General features: G+C 46.2%; 1 protein-coding gene across 1 annotated transcript in view; it reads right to left on the bottom strand.

The window, feature by feature from the left end:
* Window positions 1-407: 407 nt before the first annotated feature.
* PLB1 (phospholipase B1) overlaps window positions 408-23777 on the bottom strand; it is a 148953-nt gene continuing 125583 nt past the window's right edge. The window contains exons 49-55 of the mRNA XM_049904022.1: window positions 14234-14299; window positions 13638-13732; window positions 12133-12214; window positions 10725-10829; window positions 10149-10244; window positions 3022-3096; window positions 408-1462 (exon numbers count right to left, since the gene is read on the bottom strand). Coding sequence (XP_049759979.1) covers window positions 1259-1462; window positions 3022-3096; window positions 10149-10244; window positions 10725-10829; window positions 12133-12214; window positions 13638-13732; window positions 14234-14299 — 723 coding nt within the window. The 3' untranslated portion in view covers window positions 408-1258. The remainder of the gene's footprint in view (window positions 1463-3021; window positions 3097-10148; window positions 10245-10724; window positions 10830-12132; window positions 12215-13637; window positions 13733-14233; window positions 14300-23777) is intronic.

Genomic DNA, 23777 nt, shown 5'->3' with positions numbered 1-23777 from the left:
TGCAGATTCAAAGGTCACACAATTTAAATGGTCTATCTGGGATTCTGGCACAATGGCTTAACAGCTAACCCAAAGATTGGCAGTTTGAACCCACCAGCCACTCCATGGGATAAGGGACTTAGCACATGCTCCTGTAAAGATTACAGCCTAGGAAACCCTATGAGGCAGTTCTACTCTTTCTTGTAGGGTAGCTATAAGTCAGAACTGATTTGATGGTACACAACAACATCTGGGGTTCTAACTCAGATTCTTTGACACTCACCACGGGCTTGGGGATTAGAGATTCACTTACAACACAGATGATAATGCCTTCCTCCCTCAGTTTTTGAGAGGAATAAAAAGAGCTAACCTGCATAAGGCATCCAGCTCAGAGCCTTGCCTCTAATAGGTGCTAAATGAATGGCAGCCTGTATTATGACATCAGACTCTCTAGCTTTCTCTCAGAAATCTAGGAATGTAGAAATAGGAATTCTTTCCTCAGGTTAGCATCTTGGAAAAATCAGGTGGAGGATATGTGAGGCGTTCATGAGCAACCCTTTCGTTTTTTTAAAATGTTGTTTCAAAATTGCTTTCTTCCAGGAAACTTTTCTCAAGAACCTGTCCTATTCTCTAAAGCTATCAGACACATTTACTACCAAAGTCCTGGTGCTTAATTATAAATTGTCATGAAGCTCTTCATGTTTTACAGGTATTTGTCTTCCCAGCCAGGTCACGATAGACACCGCCTTTGAGCTAGCACTATGCCCTTCATTATCCTGGGTATGAAACAGGTGCTTGACAAGTATTTTTTGGATGAAATTGAAAGATGACCAGCCATCTCTGAAATTCAGTCACCACCTGGTGACCAGCGCTTTTCCTACCTTTGAAATAGTTTGTTTGGTAACTGAGGATGTGCTTGTTATGCTGCTTAGAAGGAGCCTGATGGGTACAGTCCCTTCTCTGGCTTGCCATCACTCAGGCAGCACTGGCTGAGACAGGGCATGAAAGGTGCCCAGATCCCATACCTGAGCTGCACAACAGACAGAAAGCAAGTGCTTCGAGCAGGGTAAACCAAGAATAGAACAGCTTTTGGCCTTTACTTAAATTTGCCAATTTCAGGAGTATAGTTCCCAGGCCCCAGTGAGCCATGTCTATCCCCCTCGACTTCCCATGGTCAGCAGGTGTTGAAGGCAGTGATCTCCATGGTGGCCAGGGGTGGCCGAGTTAGCAGGGCTGGTGAGGAGTATGGCTGGGGAATTTAGGATGAGAACTTGCCTGCCTAGAAGCTCGCAGTGGTCAGGCTCATTGGAGGCCCTTTCCTGTAGGGACCTCTCATGGCTTTCCACACCATCACCACACCGACTCCAACCACAAGGCCGAGTCCTGCTGCCACTGGCACGGCCCAGCTGAGCACGTTGGAGGGTTCTTCAGCCTGGTCTGGAAGTAGCTGACTATTCCTCAGGGTGTAGAAGTAGGGGTGCTCCTGTGGAGAAGAGGGACAGTCAGAGGTTAAATTCCCTGAAAATCATCCATTGCGCACCTGAGGCTTGTTTAGTCCCTACCCCTTGCACGTTTTTGTAGTTCTTCTCCTGTGTAAGGCTCCTTCATTTATACTGTGCCCAAACCTCTGAGTGAGGATGGGTATCCTGAGGGGGCAACACCCTTCTTTTTGTTTCTTGCCAGCATCTCCTTTCCTGTCCACCCAATTTTGAAAGATTGAATTCCGCACTGGGGGACTGATAGGTGACCCACGGAAGAAGGCCCTGGGCAGCCAGATGGTGCCCCCACCTCTCTTTCCTCTCAGTCAGCCCTGGACACCTACTCCCATCCCAGGAGTATTCAGGGATCAGGCAAGGTAGATGTGGAAGGACAGTTGGTTTTGGAGTAGAGTAAAGGACCAAAAGTGAGAAGGGCTGGGCAAGGAGGCATGTAGGCTTCCCTCCCTGGATTCTTTTCTTCCTCACACTTCCCTGCTTTTCTTACTCTTGGTGAACATTCATCGAGTGCCTGCTACATTGAGTCCTGTGCAAGGAGCAATGATAAGTATCTGAAGGCCAAGATGGGACATCTTCTTTCATTGTCCAGTAGAGAAATAAGACATGTGCAGAGACAATCACATCATAAAGGCAAATGAGTCAGTGTCTTATGAGAGGTACAAACAGAAAAGAGAAATCAACACAGGTGCATGTCTGGGAGTGGGAATGGTAAGGTAAGATAAGGTGGATCCCAGAGAGGGACACATCAGGTCTTGGAAAATGTGAATATTTTCCATAGGCAGAGACAAGTGATGATCCTCCAAGAGGAGAAAATGGCAGCAGTCAAAGAACAGACAGTTGTGGGGTTTGTCTGGAAAACTGGCCTATTTGCCAGGAGCATAGTGTGTGAGAAAGGCACTAGGGGGTGAGGGGCCTCCCCTCTGGAATATACTCAATAGCCAGTGGTGACTAGGGAAGAATTCTAAGCAGCTGTGACAAGAGTGGAGTTACTTTCTAGCAGCAAGTATAGGATGCATGGAGAAGGGAGAGAAGAGAACAGGTTGGGGAGATGATTTAGGGCCATGTCAGTGATCCAGGTAAGGGTAGTCAGGGCCCAGATCAGGGGCATGGCAGTGGGGTAGGAAGGGAGGAAGAGGACTGTAAGCTCTGAGAACAGACACCATGTCTTATTTATCTTTGATTCTCAACCCTTATCTCCTAGCATAGTGCCTGGCATGGATAAGCTACTCCATGGATGTTTAAGGCAGAGAATGTGTCAGATCCCTAAGAAGTGATAGTGACTCAAGGTATTTGACTAGTGCTTTTTATTAGTCAGCAAACCCTGAGGGACTCTTCTGTCTTCAGTGGGAGCTATTGGATTCTCCCTCCTGTCACTCCATGGCTGCCCACATCCTGAGGAATGGTGATGTTTTGTGGCAGGGAAGAGAGGCGAGGTTTGAAAATGGTGGCAGAGAATGAAGGTGCCCATGGACAAAGCCTCCCAGAGGACTCCTCTGTGTATCCATGTAGAGGCACTCCCAGCAAACAGAGAGGGCCGTTTACTCACAGGAGAGGGGCACTTGAGCTTGGTTCGGCTGTGGGTGAAGTTGTTGGAGGTTGTCTTATGGCCCACTGGTTCCAGCTGAAGAAAGAAAATGAAGCGCATGATTTTCTCCAAAGCTGGCGGAGACTTTCCTGACATGGGAGGTATCTCACGCCAGATTCCCTCCCTTTGGAAGAATAGGTTGAAGCCAGCAGATTAGCAGTATCCATGGTAGAGACCAGCAGCCCTGGGTTTGGAGCCAGAGCTGACTTCTGACCCACAGAGCCCCAGGTGAGAGTTCATCAGAGCAGGGCGGGACCCTGAATCTGTCCCCTGGGTTTACCAATGAAGAAATTAAGGCCCAGAGAGAGGGTTGCCCAGTTCTAAGTCCACAGCCAGTTTGTGGAAGGGCTGGAACCAGAACCTCCACCTCTTGGCCCCCTCATGGGTGACTGTGATGGCAGACACTCTGTATTTTCAATTTTATTAAATGATGATATTCAAATTTACCAACTTTTTGAAATGCGTGGGGCTAGTCACTTTCAGGAAAACTTTGAAAAACACATTGGTTGCCATGACATCATTGCTACACTTGCTCATCAACCTTAAGAAATTGGAGTTTACTCACGTGAACTACTTTGTGTTTTCCACGTAGATGAAAAAGTTTGCTTGAAACACCCCTTGGAGTAACTGTGGTTTGGAGGAGTTCTGCTTAATATTTTTTATCCGGGGACATTCTGAGAGTAAGCCTGAAGCTATTGCACCCTCTCCGGGGCTGATGTTTGACCCAACATCTTAAGCCAGCAAGCCTGCCCCCTGATGCATGGACAACATTGAGAAGAATGGACCCTCACACTCCCACCTACTCACAGACTGTCCAGAACTTCTAGCCTCCATCCACTCTATAATCTGCTTCCCTACCTGTTCTGACCTCATCCACTCCTGACCTCCAGGTACTGCCAATGAGGGAAATGAAAGTACTCTATCAGAGCAAAGTTCACACCTGACCCATGATCTTTTTTTTTTTTTTTTTTTTGTCTTAAAGCCTTTTATACCTGTTCCTTCGTAACACAAGACACTCGTGGGCTGGTCTGGTCCTGGGGGAGGTGGCATCATGATGGCTTGAACACAGTGAGTATGGAGGCAGGGCAGTTATCAGTGGTCCTGGCTCTGCCAACATGAGCTGTGTGGTGCTTGGCAGACTGCTTTACCTCTCTAAGGTCCAAGGGGCAGTGCACTCAATCTTGTCCCAAGTACTCCACATAGGGTTGTGTAAGCGTCAAATGAGAAGACAAAATGAAAGCACGTGTGAAGGGAGGAGCCTTACACATGTAAGATAATATTATTTCCACTTTCTCAGAGCTGAGGAAATGCAAACCTAGTGTGACTAGGTAATCCTGACAGCTAGTGACAGAATGGATGCTAAAGGTCAAGTTGCCTGATTCCCAATGATATTCCAGAAACCCAGGAACTAATTGGGGCAGAGAAAGATAATGATAACATGGCTTTGATGATAGCATCAATTTCTCCCTTTCTACTCATTCTTTCCCATCAGCACACAAACCTGCTTTGATATCGCCTATCTTTTAACTCCATCTCCTTAATCCCAAAGGAGCCCTGGTGACACAGTGGTTAAAGGGCTCAACTAACAAAAAGGTCCGCAATTCGAACCCACCAGCCACTCCACGGGAGAAAGATGTGGCAGTGTGCTTCCATAAAGATTATAACCTTAGAAACCCTAGGGGCAGTTTTACTCTGTCCTACAGGGTTGCTATGAGTTGACATCTATTCAATAACAATGATTTGATTTGGTTTTGGTTCTCGTTCCCATTACCTTCGCCATTACCCTTCATAACTCCTTGAAAGAGTTTTCTGTAGTCACTGACTTTCCAACCTCCTACTTTTTTTTTTTTACTACCCCTTCCAAGTAGCCTTCACTCTCTGTCACTTGACTGAAACTGGTTTAGGTCACCAGTGACCTCCATATTGCCAAATCCAATGGTTGCTTTTTTTTGTTTTCATCTTGCTTGAGTTCTCAGCAGCATTTCCCAAAGTTGATGCCTCCCTGTTGAAGCACTCACTTGCCTGGGCTTCCTAAACATGGAACTCTTCTCATTACCCTCCTCCTCACCACTCCCTCTCCTTCTCATCTTTTGCTGGTGTCAAAGGTTACAATGAATGCCCTAGGGTTTGGTACTTGGTATAGGCTGGCTCTTTTCTACCTAGAAGCTATTAGTTAACTGCATCCTTTTGAATGCCACCTCTATGTTAATAACCGCCCCCGCCCCGTTTTATCTGTAGTCCTTGTCTCCTTTCTGAGCTCCAGACTTGTATATTTAACAGTTTAACTGTGCTTGAATGTCTAGAAGATAACTTACACTTATACCCTTTGCTGTTGAGTTGATTCTGACCAATAGTAACCCTTTAGGACAGGGTAGAACCACCCCATAGCATTTCCAAGGCTGTAAATCTTTATGGAACCAGACTCCCACATCTTTTTCCTGCAGAGCAGCTGGTGGATTTGAACCACCAACCTTTCAGTTAGGAGCAGAGCACTTAACCCCTGCACCACCAGGGCTCCATAACTCACACCATGTCCAAAATAGAACTCTGTTTTCTCTTCCAAGCCTATTTCTCCCCACCACATCAACCAGTGACCCAATTTCTTAGACCCCAAACCAAGGAGTCATCCTATGTTCTTCTTTTCCTTCACCCATCAACCAATCCAAAACATATCCTAAATCTAACCACTTCTCTCTTCACTGCCATTACCGTGGTTCCAGCCACCTTCTTCTCTCGCCTGGGCTACAGCATCCTCCTAAAGGCCTTCCCAATTCCACATTTGCTTCCTTACATATCGCTCTGTAAATAGCAGCCAGAGTAAGCCAGATCATATCTCACTCCCCTGCTTAAGATCATCCAATGACCTGTCCCCTTCTTACCCCTCTGTCCTTGCTCGCTTTCCTCTGACCACACTGGCCTTTATGTTCCTCAAATACTTCAAGCTCATTCCCGACTCCAGGGCTGTGCAGGCCCTGTTTCTTCTGCCTGGAACACTCTGGCCCAGACCTTTGCATGTCTGGCAGCCTCTTGACATTCAGTTCATATGTCACTTCTTCAGTGAGGCCTCCCTCCCTGCAACTGTTGTATTCTGTGACATTCCCCTGCTTTTTTGCTTATATTTAAGCTTTGAATGTGGTCAGATATGACCTTACTGATTATTTGTTACTTGCTTATTATCTTTCTTTCCCCCACAAGACTGTAAGCTCCATGAGAACAGGGTTGTTCTTTTCCTTTTCTCTGCTGTATCCCCAGCACCTGGGACAGTAGCTGCCACATAGTGGTGCTCAATAATGAATGAATGGATGAGCTGAAGTCTTGAATACCTGAGTAGAGAAGCTCAAGGGGAGAAGGCCTGGGGCTGACCGCCAGAAGTGGAGTTGTTTTTCCTAGACTCAACCTTGCCTAAGCCAGGCACTGCTGATACCAACAACATGGTAAATGACAGGACCAGGACTGGGAGGGCAAGATGGAGCTGGGCAGGCCAATAGCCTGCCCCGGGGATTCAGAGAAGGTTCCTGCAAGAGCTGGCAGCTGAGTTGAGTGTAGAGGCAGGCAACTGTTAGCCGGGAGAAAAAGCCGGAAAGGTCGATCCAAGAGAATGGAACAGGCAAGAGCAAACACCCAGAGGTGTGAACAGCATGGGTGGTGCAGGAAACTTCCTGAGGTTCAGTGTTACCAGATTGCAGAGCAAGGCAGAGGGTGACAGGAGTGGCAACTGGAGAGGTTAACTGTGGCCAAGTCCCAGAAGGTCTTATGTGCTTTGAGACCTGGCTTCCTCCTCTGGTGGGGGAAAGCAGGGGCGTGACTTGGCCAGATTTTCATTTATACAGACCACTGAAGTTGCCCTGTGGAGAATAGATCTAAGGCAGTGGTTCACAGACCCTGCACATTAAAATTACCTGGTAAGCTTTTAAAAGCTACTGAGCCCAGCTCCCACCCCAGACCAATTAACCAATTAAATCATAACCTCTGGGCCCAGTCACTGTTTTTTTTTTTTTTCTAAGTAAACCTTTTATTGAAGTTAGTTTGCATACAAAAACAAGCACGGATCCTAAGTGAGTAGTCTATAAATCTCCATAAAGTGGGCACACCCAGCATCCAGATCAAGAAACAGAACACTGCCAGCACCCAGAAGGCCCCTCCCTGCCCTCTGCAAGTACTATATGCTCCGCCCATCCTGTAAGAGTAACCATCATACTGACTTCTAACACCATATGTTAATTTTGCTTATTTTTGAAATTTATATATATTGTTGCATGTTACTGAAGTTTATTCTCGTTGTTGTAAAGTATTCCGTTGTCTGATTGTACCACAATTTATTTATCCATTCTTCTGTTGAGGGACATTCGGGAAGTTTCCAGTTTGGGGCTCTTATGAACAGTGCTGCTATGAAAGTGCTTGTATATCTCTTGGTGAACACACGTGTATCTTTCCGTTGGGGATATACCTAAAAGCAGGATTGTCAGCTCATAGGGAATATACACGTTCGGCTGTAGTAGATAATGCCAAATAGTTTTCCAAAGTGGTTCTAGGCAATTAAGTGTCCAGATGATTTTTTTATGCAGACAGACCTGAGAAAGGCTGTTCTAAAGGTGGTAAGCCTGGAAAACAGGGAGGCAGTTTAGGAGGCTGGAGCTGTCCAACAAATGTTAGCTGAGAGTGGGATTTAGACAGAAAAGGGAGCAGGCAGCAATGGAGGAATAGGCATCAGAAAAAAGGAGACACTCTTTATAGAAGGCAAGGAGAAAAAGGAAGAGGAAAACGTTCCCTGGAGCTGCTGGTGTTTCTGGCTTAGGCTTTGCAAAGGCCTCAGGAGAAGGATGTGTGAGCTATTAAGAGAGGAGAAGCAAGAGATGAAACAGCTTAAAGTGTTTTTGTTGCCACAGTGGGATACCCCGGGCATGGCAGCCAAGCCTGCAGACACTATGTCATGGGACTCTAATTATGAGATATGAATTCACTGGTCATACATGTGCTGATTGAGGTGGGAGCGAGGAGTCCGTGCGCTGCTGTGGCCAGGGCACTAGGGGAGGATGTGGAAACCTGAGTTCTAATGCCAGCTTGGCCACCAACTGGCTGTGTGTCTCGCCTTTCTGCATTTTAGTCACAGACAGTACTGGCTTGGTGACCTTCAAACCCTTTCCAGCTCTAATGGCCTATTATTTATTTTATGTCACTCTGGGGTGAAAGTTCGGTAAGATATTCTGAAAAGTGGCATGATGCTAGTTTTGAATCTGAGATGGCTTTGGATGAAAACACTGGACTATATAATTATTTCCCCAAATTACATAGCATAGGATAAGGCACTCTTAGATGATTTTCGTTTTGTTTTGCTTTGTTGTCTTTTTTTAAATACAGGGTATGGCTGGGGAAATAATGGCTGGGGGGTTAGGGACAGTCTTTATTGTCATCAATGTGGCTCCATGGCAGTGCTCACCTTTTGTTTCCATATCTTGACCCCTCCCACTGGCTTTGATGAAATAAAAGCCTCTCACCTGGATGAACGGGAAAGACCCACCAAGCTTTTTGGAAGAGAAGGTCAGAACTACATTGTAAATTCACATAGAAACAGACCCATGGACACTGTCATGTCTGAGTCATCAAAGGCCATTGAGCCCCAGGAAACTCTGGGAACATCTTGGGTTTAAAAAGTCTTAGGATACCACCTAGGGCAGGCAGGCTGTTCCTTGATGGAAAAGCTGAGAGGGAAAGAAGAAAGGCTAAAAGTGTTCCTGGCCCTTCTTGGAATTTGTGGATTCCCCTGAGGTCTTGAGGGAGAAATGGTTCAGGGAATAGATATCCATTCTTCAGGGGGATTTTAAAAGGATTTTAGTCCCATGACTGAACCACTGAAGGACAACTGACCCGCAAAATAAAATCTACCACAGAGACAAAGCTGCTGTCAGCAATTATATTGTATAAACTTTGATTCAAAAAAATTACTGTGGGGCTTGGATGGGTGGGAGGAAACTCAGAGACATTGTGATTGCAATTTAGAGTCCTGAGCTGAAGAAGTATGATGCAAGTTTCAGGAGTGGGCAGATATGTGATGTCAACAGGAGGAAAACACTAGGAAAACAAAAGTACAGGAAGGCTGAGTCCGCAATTAAATAGGCCAAGATAAAGCCTACTTACACGCTATTCTGAAAAGAAGAGGTTGCCAGAGAGGAGGAGGTGGTGTAACTAAGGAGAAAGTCAATATTGTGAGTCAGCCGAGGAAGTTACTGGACATTTGGATGAGTTGACAGGTGTGGGAATATTTGCATAGCAGTGGTTGGCAGAGACACCGAGGGCCTGAAACTGCAATAAAAGGAGCTGGAGTGTAGACTGTTTAGTCACCGGGGGGAAATGAGAGAACATGCAGGTTGGGTGGGGATTGGGTTACCCACTGAGCCTAGATCGAAAGAAGCCTTTGGAATGGGAAGACATTTCATTTGCTCTGCGCAAGAGGATACAGTGTCAGGGTTACCAGGGAAACTCTGTGCAAACCAGCTGATTGTCCAATAGTAAGTGGACAGCTGCAAAGGGCAGAGGTAAGGCACAAGGCCAGGTGTCATTGTGGTCCCTGGGCTGTATGTCCATACCATAAGGTCCCCTTCTTCCCCATCAGAAAGGGCCCTGGACTAGATGGTAGGCTGGGAAATGAGGCTATGGTGGCTCTTTAGTTTTTGATGCTTAAAGAAACAATAGTTGGGAATAGTTGAGACTAGAGTGCGAGAAGGGTAATGGGGCTGACTTTTGTTGAATGCTAATTATGGTGCTGTGCACACATTATCTCCATTCATTTTCTATGAGATCTGCATCAATTTCATTGTTTTATAGATGGCCAGAGAGATCATTTGCCCAAGGTCTATAGCAAGGGCTTGATATTTTATCCAGTCTCTTTGATTACAGAGTTATACCCCCACAGAACCTAGGCATTGCCGAAAAAATAGGATGGGTATATGTGTATGCCTTCTGGTGAAAACCATCTGCCATTTTGAGGAGAAAGGAGGTATGCCAGCTAGTAGGTTTGTCATTGTGCAAATCAGAGTCAACATCAATTGGTTGCCCTGTGACACAAGCCCACCAGGCCCTCAGTCACTCACCATGTTATTCCAGAGTGCGATGGCCATCTCGGCATGACCACGTTCTGAGAAGTGGAAACAGTCCTCCGCAAAGAAGGTGAGATCAGCATCCCCTCTCTATGACCAAAGGCAAGAGGGAATGAATTATTTCCTGGGAAGAGTGCTCTCTTTTCCACCTCTTAACCCTCCAACAGGCACCCTAAGCATTTCTCCTTCACTTTTTCAACTCTGCTGCCAAGTGGCTCAGATACTGGTAGAGAAACTCCCAGATTAGAAAAAAAAAAAAAAATAGATACGAATCTTCAGCTCTTCTGCTCTAATAGTTGAAAAAGAAAACAAATATTTTTAGGAAGCTTTCCATTCTATCCCAATCCAGCAATCCCTGTGCCTGGGGAGCTTGGTCCCTGTTGATTTTTTTCTCCTTTTCTTCCCAAGTACACCCAAGTTTCAATCACACAGGAAAAAAAAAGGCAGAAAAAGCAACACCTTGGGGGCCATCTTGGAGTGTTACAGTCAGAAAAAGCCCACTTAGAGAAGGAAATACCTTGCAAGATAAGGCCTCTACACACAAGCATCCCAGCAATACCCGCAACTTACGTCATTCAGTGGGACAAGAGTGTTTTGGAAGAAGGGCTGCACGACAACTGCAAAGTCCTCCCGCTGCATGTACTGGTGCCAGTAGGAGAACTTGGAGACTCCACTCTGGCGGGGGAGGGGGGGGCGGGGAAGAGGCTGCTCAACCCTTCTAGCAGGGCTGGACGCAAACACCCTATTCCTCCTGCTTTGGGTTGGTTAAGACACAGGTCAAGCCACCCTAAGCAAAGGTCTCAAAGAGGCTACTCTAGTAACCATGCAAGGATTCCTTTAGTCTGTACCATTTTCCAGCACCTATTTTTTTTTTTTTTTTATGTCACAAGGCCCTGTGCTGGGCTATTAGGATTGGAGATGAGTTGGAGCCCCTGCTCAGAGAAACTCACCATCTTGATTGGCCCGCCCAGTTTCATTCTGAAGCCTCTGCAAGGAGGGTCTTAGCCACTGACCAGACTACCTGGGCCAGTCGCCTCCCCTGCTCTCACTGCATAAAAATTAGAGCATGTATCTCCAGTTCAGATCCAGCTCAAGCAGGGACTGTCTTAACACTAGCTCCCCAAAGTGCTTGTGAACTTTGGGGGATGAGTGTCCATGGTCATCGGATTTATTAAGTGCCAAAATGTGGAATATAAAAGGGATAGACTAGATGTACTTATCCTCAAGGAGCTTATCATCTAGCTGGGAAGATAAGATGTAAAAACACTAGAGAACCAGATAGGGCTTTAGGGTCAGTTGCGTGCAAACTGAATTTGATATGAGGAGATACTGGAGGGTGAAGTTTAGTGACAGGAAGCTTCTTAGATGAGGTTCATGAAGATGGATACATTTTCAGAAAGGCTCGGGATGTGAAGGGCAAGAGCAGAGGGGGCCATGGCAAGGAGTGTGGTGGAGGAGCAGACAGGAGGAGGGTGGGAAGAGGGTGAGAAGAATTTGGGCTGGAGATTAGGTAGTAAGTAGGGTGGGGCTAAGCCTTATGTTCCTAAGAGAGGAATGGGAGGAGGGAGAGAAAGTGGAGAGATGAGAGGCAAGGAGACCAAGAGGGCATTGAACGCTACCCCTCCTCTCCTCTTGGTGAGAGATGGCACTTGTGACCCATGGTTCTGGGTAGGGAATGGACCCCACCCCAAGGAGTCTATTCTGTGAGCCAAGTGTTGCTTACCTGCTCTGGACTGACCCAGGGCTTGAGGGAGGGGATTCTCCCAGCTTCCCCTTGGGTTTTCTTGTACCTCTCCCCTCCCTGGCCTTGGTGTCTGATTCGCCTGGATAAATATTTCAGGGGCTGTGATCTGCCTTTAGGGAGGGCCTTGTTGTCAGCAAACCCTGGTTGAACACTCATTCAATTTCTGAGTCCTTGCTCCAGAAGTCAAGGGAAGCACCCACCTGGAGCAGGAGGAAGATGGATGTGGGGGCTCACCTGGAAGTTCCAGTTCACTTGCTTCAGTTTCTGCATCTCTGGGGAGTCCTCCTGGGAGCGTCTGAGGCAAGTGCAGTTGCTCCTGTGAGGCAAAGATTCTTGAGTCAGAGGCTTCTCTGGGGAAACCTGGCTCTGTCAGTCCAGGAAGCTGACTCTGACGCACAAAGGATGCTGCTACCCACAGGGGCCTGAATCCTGCACTACTTCAAGTTGGGGGTGAAGGGTTAGAGAGGGTGACGTACAAGTACCTCCACAATACACCCTTACTGACTCTCAGGCCCAGATCATAGGACCGTAACTCAAGGGGCACGAGAACCAGCAGGTGCTTGGTTAGAGAGAAGGTAGAAGAGTTGGCATCTGATACGCACGTCTCCTTTTGGAGAGGCTCCAATCTCTGGTGGAAGAGGGTGCACATTCCCCTTGCCCCTGACTTGGCTCCTTCTCAAGCTTTGGCTCCTGGGGTTTCTCCAGAAAGAACCGGGTAGGGGCAGTTCTGGAGTTGTGGGAAGACAACTATGATGGCCCTGTCTTTTGGTATGGAATTATTGATCACATTCCTCTACTTGCTTAAGGCTTTCTTTCAGCGCTCCAGATTTGGAGAGTCTGTTGGGAATCTGGGAGGGGTCAAGCAGCTTGAGACACATGGACAAGGTGGAACACAATAGCCATAGACCCTGGAAGAGTCATTGGGACCTCTGAGTCCATTGGCCACTCTCCCTGGGGGCAGACTCCAGCAAGAATGGGAACCAACTGCTCACCTTTACAGCAAATCCATTCCACCCCAGAGAGGACTCTTTAGCCCCATGCAGAAACTCCTATCTCTACCAACAGTCACAAGAACTCTGGGTGACCCTTTGGCCTCAGAAGATGACAACCTCCTGCCATGGTACAGTTGAGCTCTAATGAATTCCAGCCTCCAATGGGAATGCTTATCGCGTGCATTGATACTTAATTCCAAGCGTGGATTCCAAGCACGGTCCTATCAAGTGTGTAATAAAAGCTACTATTTATCGAGAGCTGGCCCCACATATGCCAGCTACTTTATATGCATTTTCTCTAGACCTCGCATCTGCCTTGCAAGGAAGGCATTATCACCCCCATTTTACAGGCGAGTAGTAAGAGGCCCAGAAAGATTACATGGTTTGTTCAAGGCCCCACAGTTTCTAATGTCAGAGCCAGAATTTGAGACCAGATGTAGCTGTCTTGAAAGCCCATTGCCCTATTCTGCTTCTCAACAAGGAGCAACTCACCAAGGATGGACTTTGGAATTACAACATTAAGGGACCTTAAGGATCATTCAGTCTGTCTCACTCACTTTACAGAAAAGCATACCGGAGTCCAGAGAAATGAAGTGACTTGCATACAGTAGGCACTCAATAATGCAGAGGCCTTTTCAGATGATTTTCCAAGTGCCTGCTAAATGTAATGCCAGCCCTCTGGACAGGGCTGTCTGGCTCTGCTATCTCCAGATGCTCTCGCCCTGGGACCAGGACCTGACCACTTACTGAGCTGCCAGTGGCATGGCACATTTCCCGTTCTGGCCCTGGTGCAGGACGGCCAGCTCCATGACCTCCACCACATTGATGAAAGCTCTTGGAAGCTACAGGGAGCAGAGGGAGGCTTCATTAGTCACCAGGTAGTTGCGGGGGAGGGAACATTGTTACTACAGGAGGGAGCCTCCCTTACAATCCAACTTCCCCCTTCCCAATTTAACAATGAGGAAACTGAGGACGAGAGAGGGAATGTGACTTGTTTGATCTCACAGAATCTCCTTTATTATCCACACTTTGTAGATTGGGAAGCTGAGACAGGATTAGCTTGCTCAAGATCACATTGCTAGTAAGTCACAGCTCCTGGCTGCAAACTCAGGCCACTTGGCTCCAGGTGCAAGTTCTTTGCCACTATAAAATACAGCCTCTGATCCTCAGCAGAGGAGCTCACAGCTCCCTCCCTCCCAGACCTTCCAGGTGCACACTGATGGTGGGCCTTTGCCCAATGTGCATCTTGTTGAATGCAACTTGCCTGGATGCACTCAGTGAGGAACAGACTGGCAGTTTGTGGCAGTAAGGGGACCCATAAAAGTGCAGCAACTATTTCCTACCTCTTCATAGAGGATATCCAGGGTTTGTTGTAGGTGCCGAACATACTCCTCAGCTGAGTGGGCCTCCTGTGGAGAAAGAAGGGGCTCTCCTTAACCCCTGGATTCCACTCTGAGGGGAGGACAAGAACAGTCAGCACCCAGCACAGGAGTGCCCTAGGGGCCTGGGCTGCTGGCAGAGTGGGTGCTGAGGGGCTTCTGTGGCACTGGTCAGGCTGGGAAGCACAGTCCTTGTTCCTGGTTGGACACAGGGTCATCTCTTGACCCCACGGACAATCCCCACCCCCACCACACTGTACATTGTTTCAAGCCCAAAAGCAGACTCTTTGAGGGTGCTGGGCCCTGCCAGCTCTGCAGAATATCTCTCAGCAGTCCCCACCCATCATCCTACCTCAGCCTTCTCCAACTGCATGTGTGGGCCCAAAGTCTTCTTTTCTCTGGGCTTTGGAACATGCTGGTCCCACTGCCTGGAACCCTTAGCTCTCCACATACCCCTAACTTCAGCTATCCCTTGTGCCTCACTCAGCTCCAGTGTCTCCTCCTCTGGCCCATCTCCCCACTGGAGGCTGATTTAGATGTGCTCCCATAGTGTCCTAGGTACTGTGTGGGTACACAGCAGGTGCTCAGTAATGCTTGCTGGCTAATCTTGGGCTTTGCTTTGTAGCACGAGAAAGACAGTCATATGTTTTTGGATATGGTCCTGGGCTCCTTAGAGAGTGTCAGACGGAGACTCACACCAGAGGGTGTGTGATGACTTAAAGCTTTCCTGTGCAAATGGAGAATGCATGTCTGCTGTAGGAGGTGGGAGTAGAGGAGCCACAGGAGGTGAGAGCTCAGATGGTCCATTATTTTTTTTAAGACAGATTGTTGAGATAAGGCTACTTGCTTCAGAACACAGAAAATGTGCTCCGTGGATACCTGTCCCCAGCCACCAAAAGGGGTGTTGGGTGTTCAGAGGGTGAGGGAGGAATGGGCAAGAAGACAGTCCATGCTGAGAAGTTTAGTGAAGCTCTCAGGAGGAGAGGCACTTTGTGCCTCCACCTGTTTCTGCCCCTCTTCCTTGCCAGGGCAATTAGGACCTGGGCACCAGCTTTAAAACCCTTCTTGGCCCTAGTGTAAAGGATGTGAACACATCAGTCATGGGTGGAGAGAAAGCAGGGAAAAGTTGGATGGAAGAGAGTATCTTTCTCTTGTAGACAGATGTAAAGATTTTATAGACTCCTTATTAATGATTCCTTCCCATTATTCTGGCCTCTCCCAGTGTGTAAACTCTAGGAGTCTAAGCAATTGCTGATTCAACCAGGTTAGCTCTTCATCTGATGTTGGACCCAATGCTCAGCTGCTGTGTGTGGCCTCTCCCTCACCTAGTTGTTTAGAGAGCACAGCCAAGCTACCCCATAACCCCCGCAGCCATATGTGGGCCCAGCCAAGGAGAGGGGCTGGAGAGACAAACTCGAGCTTGAAGAGCCTCTGAGGACCAAGCCCTGGCTCCAGTCTGTGTTTATATAGCGTGATAGATGTGGACCTCACCACAAACTTGGCTGAGTTAAACCTGGTCATGGCCTTCAGGTGCTTTTCACAGAAAAATGCTCTCAGGAATATAAACCTATTTGCCTGAAGGATATATATTTGTGTGATATTGTTGTCGTTGTTGGCTGCCGCCGAGTTGGCTCTGACTCATGGTGACCCCATGTATGTACAACAGAATGAAACACTGCCCGTTCCAGTGCCATCCTCGTGACTGCTGGCATGCTTGAGTCCCTTGTTGCCTACCAATGTAGGAGCTCATCGTCCAGCACTATTATCAAATAATGTTCTGTTGTGGTCTATAGGGTTTGTATTGGTTAATTTTTGAAAGCAGGTTGCCAGGCTTTTCTTCCTAGTCTGCTTTAGTCTGGAAGCCTAAAGCCATGGGTGACCCTACTGGTATTTGAAATACTGGTGGCATAGCTTCCAGCATCAAAGTAACATGCAAACCACCACAGTATGACAAACTGACAGATGGGTGGTGAATTTGGGGGCTAGTAGAGGACATTCCCCTACATGAAGTGTTTCATATATAAATATATATATATATATATACACGAGCCATTTCCTTGAGATAAATCTCTCGCTCTCATGAGAGAGGCTCATGTGGCTGTAGAGGCTAGCAAGTTTCAAGTCCTTGGGTCAGGCATCAGGTTGTAGGATTCTCCTGACTCATATGGCTACAGGGGCTGATGAACCCAAGATCAGCAGGTCAGGCAGCGGCTGCTGGCTCATGGGCTGCGAAGGCTGATAAATCTCAAGATTAGCAGACAATAAGGCAGGCATCTGGCTCAAGTCCCAAGAACTGGAGGTTAGATGATGACAAGTGGTATGCGGGATCGAGACCAAGCAAGCAAGCTTTGCCAAAACATCCATATACATTGAATGGAGGCCACATCCCTGAGGAAGCTCCCCTTACAACTGCTGGGCTAATCACATCGGATCATATCTTGGAGGGTGATTACATCATTACATAACTGCCAAAGCACTGAGAATTACAACCCAGCCAAGCTGACACACAACCTTAACAACCACAGTTCACCCTGTACATGTTTCCTTAAGCAATACTCAATCTCTAAATAAAAACAATTACAAAGTCATACTTGTGCCTAACATGATGCAACTAACATGCGTACAACCGAAAATGCACTAGCCCTGTTTACATCTTTTCTTTTATAAGTGAAGAAAACAAAAACTTTCGATGCACACATACAAAGAAGAAATACTCATAACAATTACAGTCCTTGCTTCTGCCACTGGTCATGTGGTTGTAACTGGTATTTAGAATTACCTCCTTCTACCACCCATTCTGTATTCCCTTTATCCTCAGCAAGCACCTCAGCTGGCCATGGTTCTTTGCCTGGTGAGGTAGCCCACACTTTCATTCTTGAAGGGTCTAGGCCGTTAGTCATGTTGAAATTGGGTTGCTATAGTTTTCCATTGACTTTAATCACAGGGCATGGTAGTGCTAAGAGACACCCTAAGGGATCTTCTATACTCCAGATATACTGTTTTTTTACCTCCAGTATGCAACATCAATCCAATTTCCCCTTGGAAGTCAGGGTCAATCACACCAGGCAATATGGAACCTCCCTTCTTTGGCTGTTGATCCAGAGGCATGAGGAGCCCAAAGTGGCTGGGTGGCATTCTTAACTTCCAGTTCAATGGAATCTGTGTTGTGTCTCCAGGTGGGAGAATTCCTCCTTTAGGAACTAAGACCTCTAGACCCACAGAGCATAGGGTTGTGGGAACAGGAAACAAATTTGTGAGAGGGTCACTAGGGTAATAGTGAGTGGCGCCACTCTCATCTCCACCCTTGATTCCTGGAACCATGAATCCTGGCTACAGGAGAAACAGCACCATGTACTGGATACTGATTTAGAGCATATAGAGCCTCCTGGAGAACATTGCCCTAACCCTGCGAAGTGTTGCCACCTCGCTAGCACTGTAGTTGTGTCTTTAGAAGGTCATTCCATTGCTCTATCAAGCTGGCTGCTTCAGGATGATGGGGAACATGATAAAACCAGTGAATTCCATGAGCATGGGCCCTTTGCCATACTTCATTTACTGTGAAGTGAGTTTCTTGGTCTGAGGCAATGCTGTGTGAGATACCATGATGGAGGGTAAGGCACTCCATGAATCCATGGATGGTAATTTTAGCAGAGGCATTGCACACAGTAAAGGCAAATGTGCATTCACAGAAAGTATCTAACCCAGAAAGAACGAAATGCTGCCCTTTCCATGATGGAAGCAGTCCAATGTAATCAACCTGCCACCATGTTGCTGGGCGATATCTTTAGGGAATGGTGCCATATCAGGGACTCATTGTTGGTCTCTCCTGCTGGCAGATTGGGTATTCAGCAGTGGCTGTAGCCAAGTCAGCCTTGATGAGTGGAAGTCCATGTTGCTGAGCCCATGCATAACCCCCATCCCTGCCACCATGGCCACTTTGTTCATGATCCCATTGGGCAATGACAAGAGTGTCTGGGGAAAGAGGATGACTGGTTTCCACAGAATATGTCATCCTATCCACTTGATTGTTGAAATTCTCCTCTGCTTAGGACACCCTTTGGAGCGCATTTAGTGAGACACAAATATCTTCACTTCTTTGGCCCATTCAGAGAAGTCTATCCACATACCTGTTCCTATACCTCCTTTTCATCAATTTTCCAACCATGTTCCTTCCAAGTCTCTGACCATCCAGCGAAACCATTGGCCACAGCCCACAATCACACAATCACACGTATGGCCATTTCTCCTTCCAAGCAAAGTGAACAACTCGATGCACTGTTGGGAGTTCTGCCCACTGGAAGGAGTTTCCTTTACCGCTGTCTTTCAGGGAGATCCTAGAAATGGGCTGCAGTGCTGCTGCTGTCTACTATTAAGTGGTACCTGAATATCATGCAGAACCACCGGTAAGCCAGGCACGAGTTTTATCTTCCTCAGTCAACTGATCATAAGGAACTCTCTATGAGACCATACATGAAGACTGGGAGAAGGTAGGTAATGTGACAGGAGTGGTGACCATGGAATTTTGGGCAACTTCCTCATGCAACTTACTTGTGCCTTCAGGTACAGCTTGAGCCTTATCTTGTATATACCACTTCCATTTAATAACGGAATGCTGCTGTGCACATCTGACTTTACGGCTCCGTGTCATACAATATCCAGTTCATGATGGGCAGCTCAGGCTGCATGGTGAGTTGGTGGCCCGTGGCTAAGTGTTCAGCGTCTACTAAGGCCCAGTAACAAGCCAAAAGCTGTTTCTCAAAAGGACAATACATATCTGCAGAGTGTGGCGGAACTTTACTCCAAAATCCTAAGGGCCTGTGCTGTGATTCACCAATAGGAGCCTCAAAAAGGCTCCAAACAGCATCTCCATCTGCCACTGACACTTCAAACACCATTTAATTAGCTGGATCATATGGCTCAAGTGACAGAGCAGGTTGCACAGTAGCCTGAATCTATTGCAGAGCCTTTTCTTGGTCTGGGCCCCACTCAAAACTAGCAGCTTTTCAAGTCATTTGAAAAATAGGCCAGAGTAGCACACCCAAATGAGGGATATGTTGCCTTCAAAATCCAAAGAGGCCCACCAGGTGTTGTGCCTCCTTTTTAGTTGTAGGAGGGGCCAGACGTAACAACTTATCCTTCACTTTAGAAGAAATATCTCATCATGCTCCACATCACTGGACCCCTAGAAATTTTACTGAAGTAAAAGGAGCCTGAACTTTTGTGGGATTAATTTCCCACCATCTAGCACACAAATGTTTTGCTAATAAGCCCAGAATCATTGACACTTCTTCTTAACTAGGTCCAATGAGCATGATGTCATCAATGCAATGGACCAGTGTGACATCTTGTGGAAGGGAAAGGTGATCAAGTTCCCTGCGGACTAAATTATGACATAGGACTGGAGGGGTGATATACAGTGAAGGTGTATTGCTGCCCTTGCTGAGGTAGGCAAACTGTTTGTGGTGTTTCTTTGAAACAGGTATGGAGAAAAAGGCATTGGCTTGATCAATAGATGTATAAAGGTACCAGGAGATGTATTAATTTTCCCAAGCAATAAAACCACATCTGGAACAGCAGCTGCAATTGGAGTCACCACTTGTTTAATTTACAATAACCCACTGTCATTTTCCAAGATCCATCTGTTTTTTGCACAGGCCAAATAGGTGAGTTGAATGGGGGTGTTGTGGAATTACCACCACTGCATCCTTCAAGTCCTTAGTGGTGGCATTAACCTCTGCAATCACTCCGGGAATCCAGTATTGCTTTTGGTTTACTAATATCCTAAGTAGGGGCAGTTATAATGGCTTCACCTTGGCCTTTTCTACTGAAATAGCCCTTATTCCACTTGTCTGGGATCCGTTGTGGTGGCTTTTCCAGTTGCTGAGTATACATATTCCAATTATGTATTCTGGAACCAGGGAAATCACTACAAGATTGGTTTGGAGACACACAGGACCTACTGTGAGAGAAACTTGAGCTAAAAGTCCATCAATAACCAACCTACATATGCCCTCACTCTGACTGGTAAGCCACACTGATGTTTTGGGTCTCCTGGAATTAGTGTCAGCTCAGAGTCAGCATCCAGTAATCCCTAAAAAGTCTGATTATTTCCTTTGCCCCAATGAATAGTCACTCTCGTAAAAAGCCATAGAACACTTTGGAGAAGGCTGGGAGAAAGATTAACAGTAAAAATTTTTGACAGTGCACTGGAGTCATCCCTCAAAGGCACCCGGCCTCTTCTGCATTCAAGGGGTTGTGGGTCTGTAAACTGGGTCAAGTCTGGGAATTAATTGAGGGGCTGTGACTCTCTATTCAAGTGATTCAAGTTAGACTGATGTTCACTTGACCCAGAATTCTTCTGCTTGTACATATCAGTAAATATTTAGCAGCTTTCCTGTCTATTTCACTCCTAGGGACACCATTACTAAGTAGCCAATGCCATAAGTCCATATGAGTCAGACTATTTTCAGTTCTAATTTGATTTTGCTGTCCATTACAATGACCATGCCCACCTTGTCTCTGTCAATTTGAGTGCCACCACTTGGCCCCTACCACTACAGGGTTCAATTAGCCCCATTGTAGTTAGGTGTCTTAGGGCAGTTCTCACTGCCAAATCTGACTTACATAAAATAGCAATCACAGCAGTCTTCAAGGATCCTGGGCCTCCCCCTTCGCAATTTTTTTCTTCACTGTTGTGGTAAAAGTTGTGTCCTCTGAGCACTCCATATGTGGGTCTGTGGGTCTAACCTGATACATCCACTCTAACACGCCAATTTCCCTAAGCCTTTGGATAACTTCTTCCAGGGTATACCAAGGCAGGTCTGGTACTTCATCTGGATTTAGCGTAGGCCATCGCATAATCCCTGCTTCAGTGAACCAACTAAATAAACTATTGGATTCTTTCCTAATTTCTCGAGCTGAAAGACTGAAAGAAGAAACCGCTTAGTGGGCCCATGTCAATAAACTCAGGCTGATCCAATTTTATGTTCCTTGCTTGATGGCAGAGGGTTGGGTGACTGGGTGGGTTGCACCATTATACCATACCCTTAATAGCCATTTCCACACACATTCCCCAGGTTTCTGTTTGTACATATTAGAAAAGTCAAGTAGTTATTTTGGAGTATAGCATGCCTCTTCCTGGGTCACACTTTGTACTTCACCTTTTGGGGCTTGCTGGGACTTAAGTCTAGTTACAGGTCTAGAAGCAAAAATTGGTGGTGGGGATGGGTCCTGGGAACATTCAGGATTGTCTTATAAGGCATTTACCTCAGGCGAAGCCCCAGGCAACACCCAAGGTGCTGCTCCAATTGATATCTCAGACAAAGACTCCCGCACAGATGATCTCATCAGATGGGGGTAGAAGGGATAATAGTTTTACTGGGAGGGCGACTTAGCACCTGAAGATGGAGTGATCTTTTCAAATGGGAGTAAGTGGGCTAGTTCTGTTGGTAGGAGTGATTCAATGGAATTTAGGGACTCAGTGTTCCCAGCTTCCTGATTATCCATCCATATGTCCCCATCCCAAGTTTCAGGATCCCATTTCTTCCCAATTTTCAATGCCCTCACTTTAACTTTAGGCACCATTCAAGGTTGGGAGTTTGATTGGTGTTGTAATTCAGCCACTCTTATAAGATTCTGGGTTTGGTTTTTGGCAATATCAGCTCTGTTACTACAAGAAATGAGGCTTTATTTCAGGGCACGAGTGGCAACTTTCAGGTCATTTATGTGGTACTTGAGCTGTGAGTGTGAAGCCCTGAACTAATTTCTTCCTTTCTCCACTTTGTCTAGCAAAAGTAGGGCCAACCAACCAGCTTCCCTATACTGCTCATTCTGACAAAATTATAGAAAAGTATCAAACATGTGATTACCCAGAGCCTCACTTCTCACCAATACTTGATCTATTTGTGGAGATACTTTGTGTATTAATTTTGCTACCTTATACCATGGATTAGCAGCACCCTTTCTATTACTGGAGGCAAGTCATCATTGCCTTAAAGACTAGTCACACTTGAGAACCAATTTAGAAAACTCATCCCTAAGATTTTGTTTCTCTAGAACCACTCTTGGTACCAAATGTCGTAGGCTGGGTTCCCTAAAGAAGCAAAACCAGTGAAATGTGCATACATATACATATACATATACATATACATATACATATACATATACATATACATATACATATACATATACATATACATATACATATACATATACATATACATATACATATACATATACATATACATATACATATACATATACATATACATATACATATACATATACATATACATATACATATACATATACATATACATATACATATACATATACATATACATATACATATACATATACATATACATATACATATATATATACATATACATATATATATACAGAGAGAGAGAGAGATTTATCTCATGGAAATGGCTCACACAGTTGTAGAGGTTGGACAGTTCCAAATCCATGTGTCAGGTGTCAGGCTGGAGGCTTCTCATGACTCACATAGCTGCAGGGGCTGATGAACCCAAGATCAGCAGGTCAGGTTGCTAGCTCACAGGCTGTGGAGGCTGATTAATCCAGGATTGGTAGGCAATATTGCAGGTAGCTGGCTCAAGTCCCCAAAACCAGAGGTCAAATGATGATGAGCCAGATGCAGGATCCATAGCAAGCAAGTGAGTTTTGCCAGAATATCCATATATGTATTGGATACAGACCCACCCCCGAGGAAGCTCCCCTTACAGCTGATTGACCGCTCATATCAGATCACATCATGAAGGATGACAATATTACTACATAACTGCCAAACTATACTATTACATAGCTGCCAAACTACATCTTTACACAACTGTCAAACCACAAAGAATCATGGCTCAGCCAAGTTGACTCACAACCTTAATCATCACATGGCTCCGGCATCATTTTTGGCTTCCAGGAACTCCTGGAGTCCAGGACATAACGACATTTAAGTCCCTATGGGGTTGAATTACTTCTGCCTGTAGAGTATAGGGTTGCTGTAGGGTCGCTTTGAGTCAGAATTGACTTGACGGCAGTGGGTTTGGTAGAGTTTGGGTTGTAAAGGCGAGAACAGAAGTGAAGGAGCTTGCAAGAGCTAAACCTGTGCATGGGAGGAAATTCTTATCAAACCTTTGGTACTTGGCCTCCTCAAGCCTTCCCTCCCACCTGTGACTGTCAAGCAGTTCACTGCAACCTTTGAGTCAGGGCAGCTGAATTTTTCCGGTCACATAAAATACAGGCTGTCTCCAGGTTAGAACAAGATGTATTCCTAAAGTTGCAGCTTCCAAAAGTTTTTAAGTCTGGATATATCTTCCCATAGAAACTACATTTGGAGTGGGATTGGGTTCCCAAGCCAGCCTACTGAAGTTGGTTAACTCATGATGTCCCTGAAGGGCAGCAAGCCACACTACCAGGACTGGTTCAACTTATCCAACCTTTTTTTTATAACACTGTGTTAGTCTTCCCCTCCCCATGACCTGCTCCCTGA

Source organism: Elephas maximus, chromosome 12 (genome assembly GCF_024166365.1).
Source record: "Elephas maximus indicus isolate mEleMax1 chromosome 12, mEleMax1 primary haplotype, whole genome shotgun sequence".
Lineage (NCBI taxonomy): Eukaryota > Metazoa > Chordata > Mammalia > Proboscidea > Elephantidae > Elephas > Elephas maximus.
Note: the sequence above shows the minus strand (reverse complement) of the source record. Positions and strands in the feature narration are given on the sequence as shown.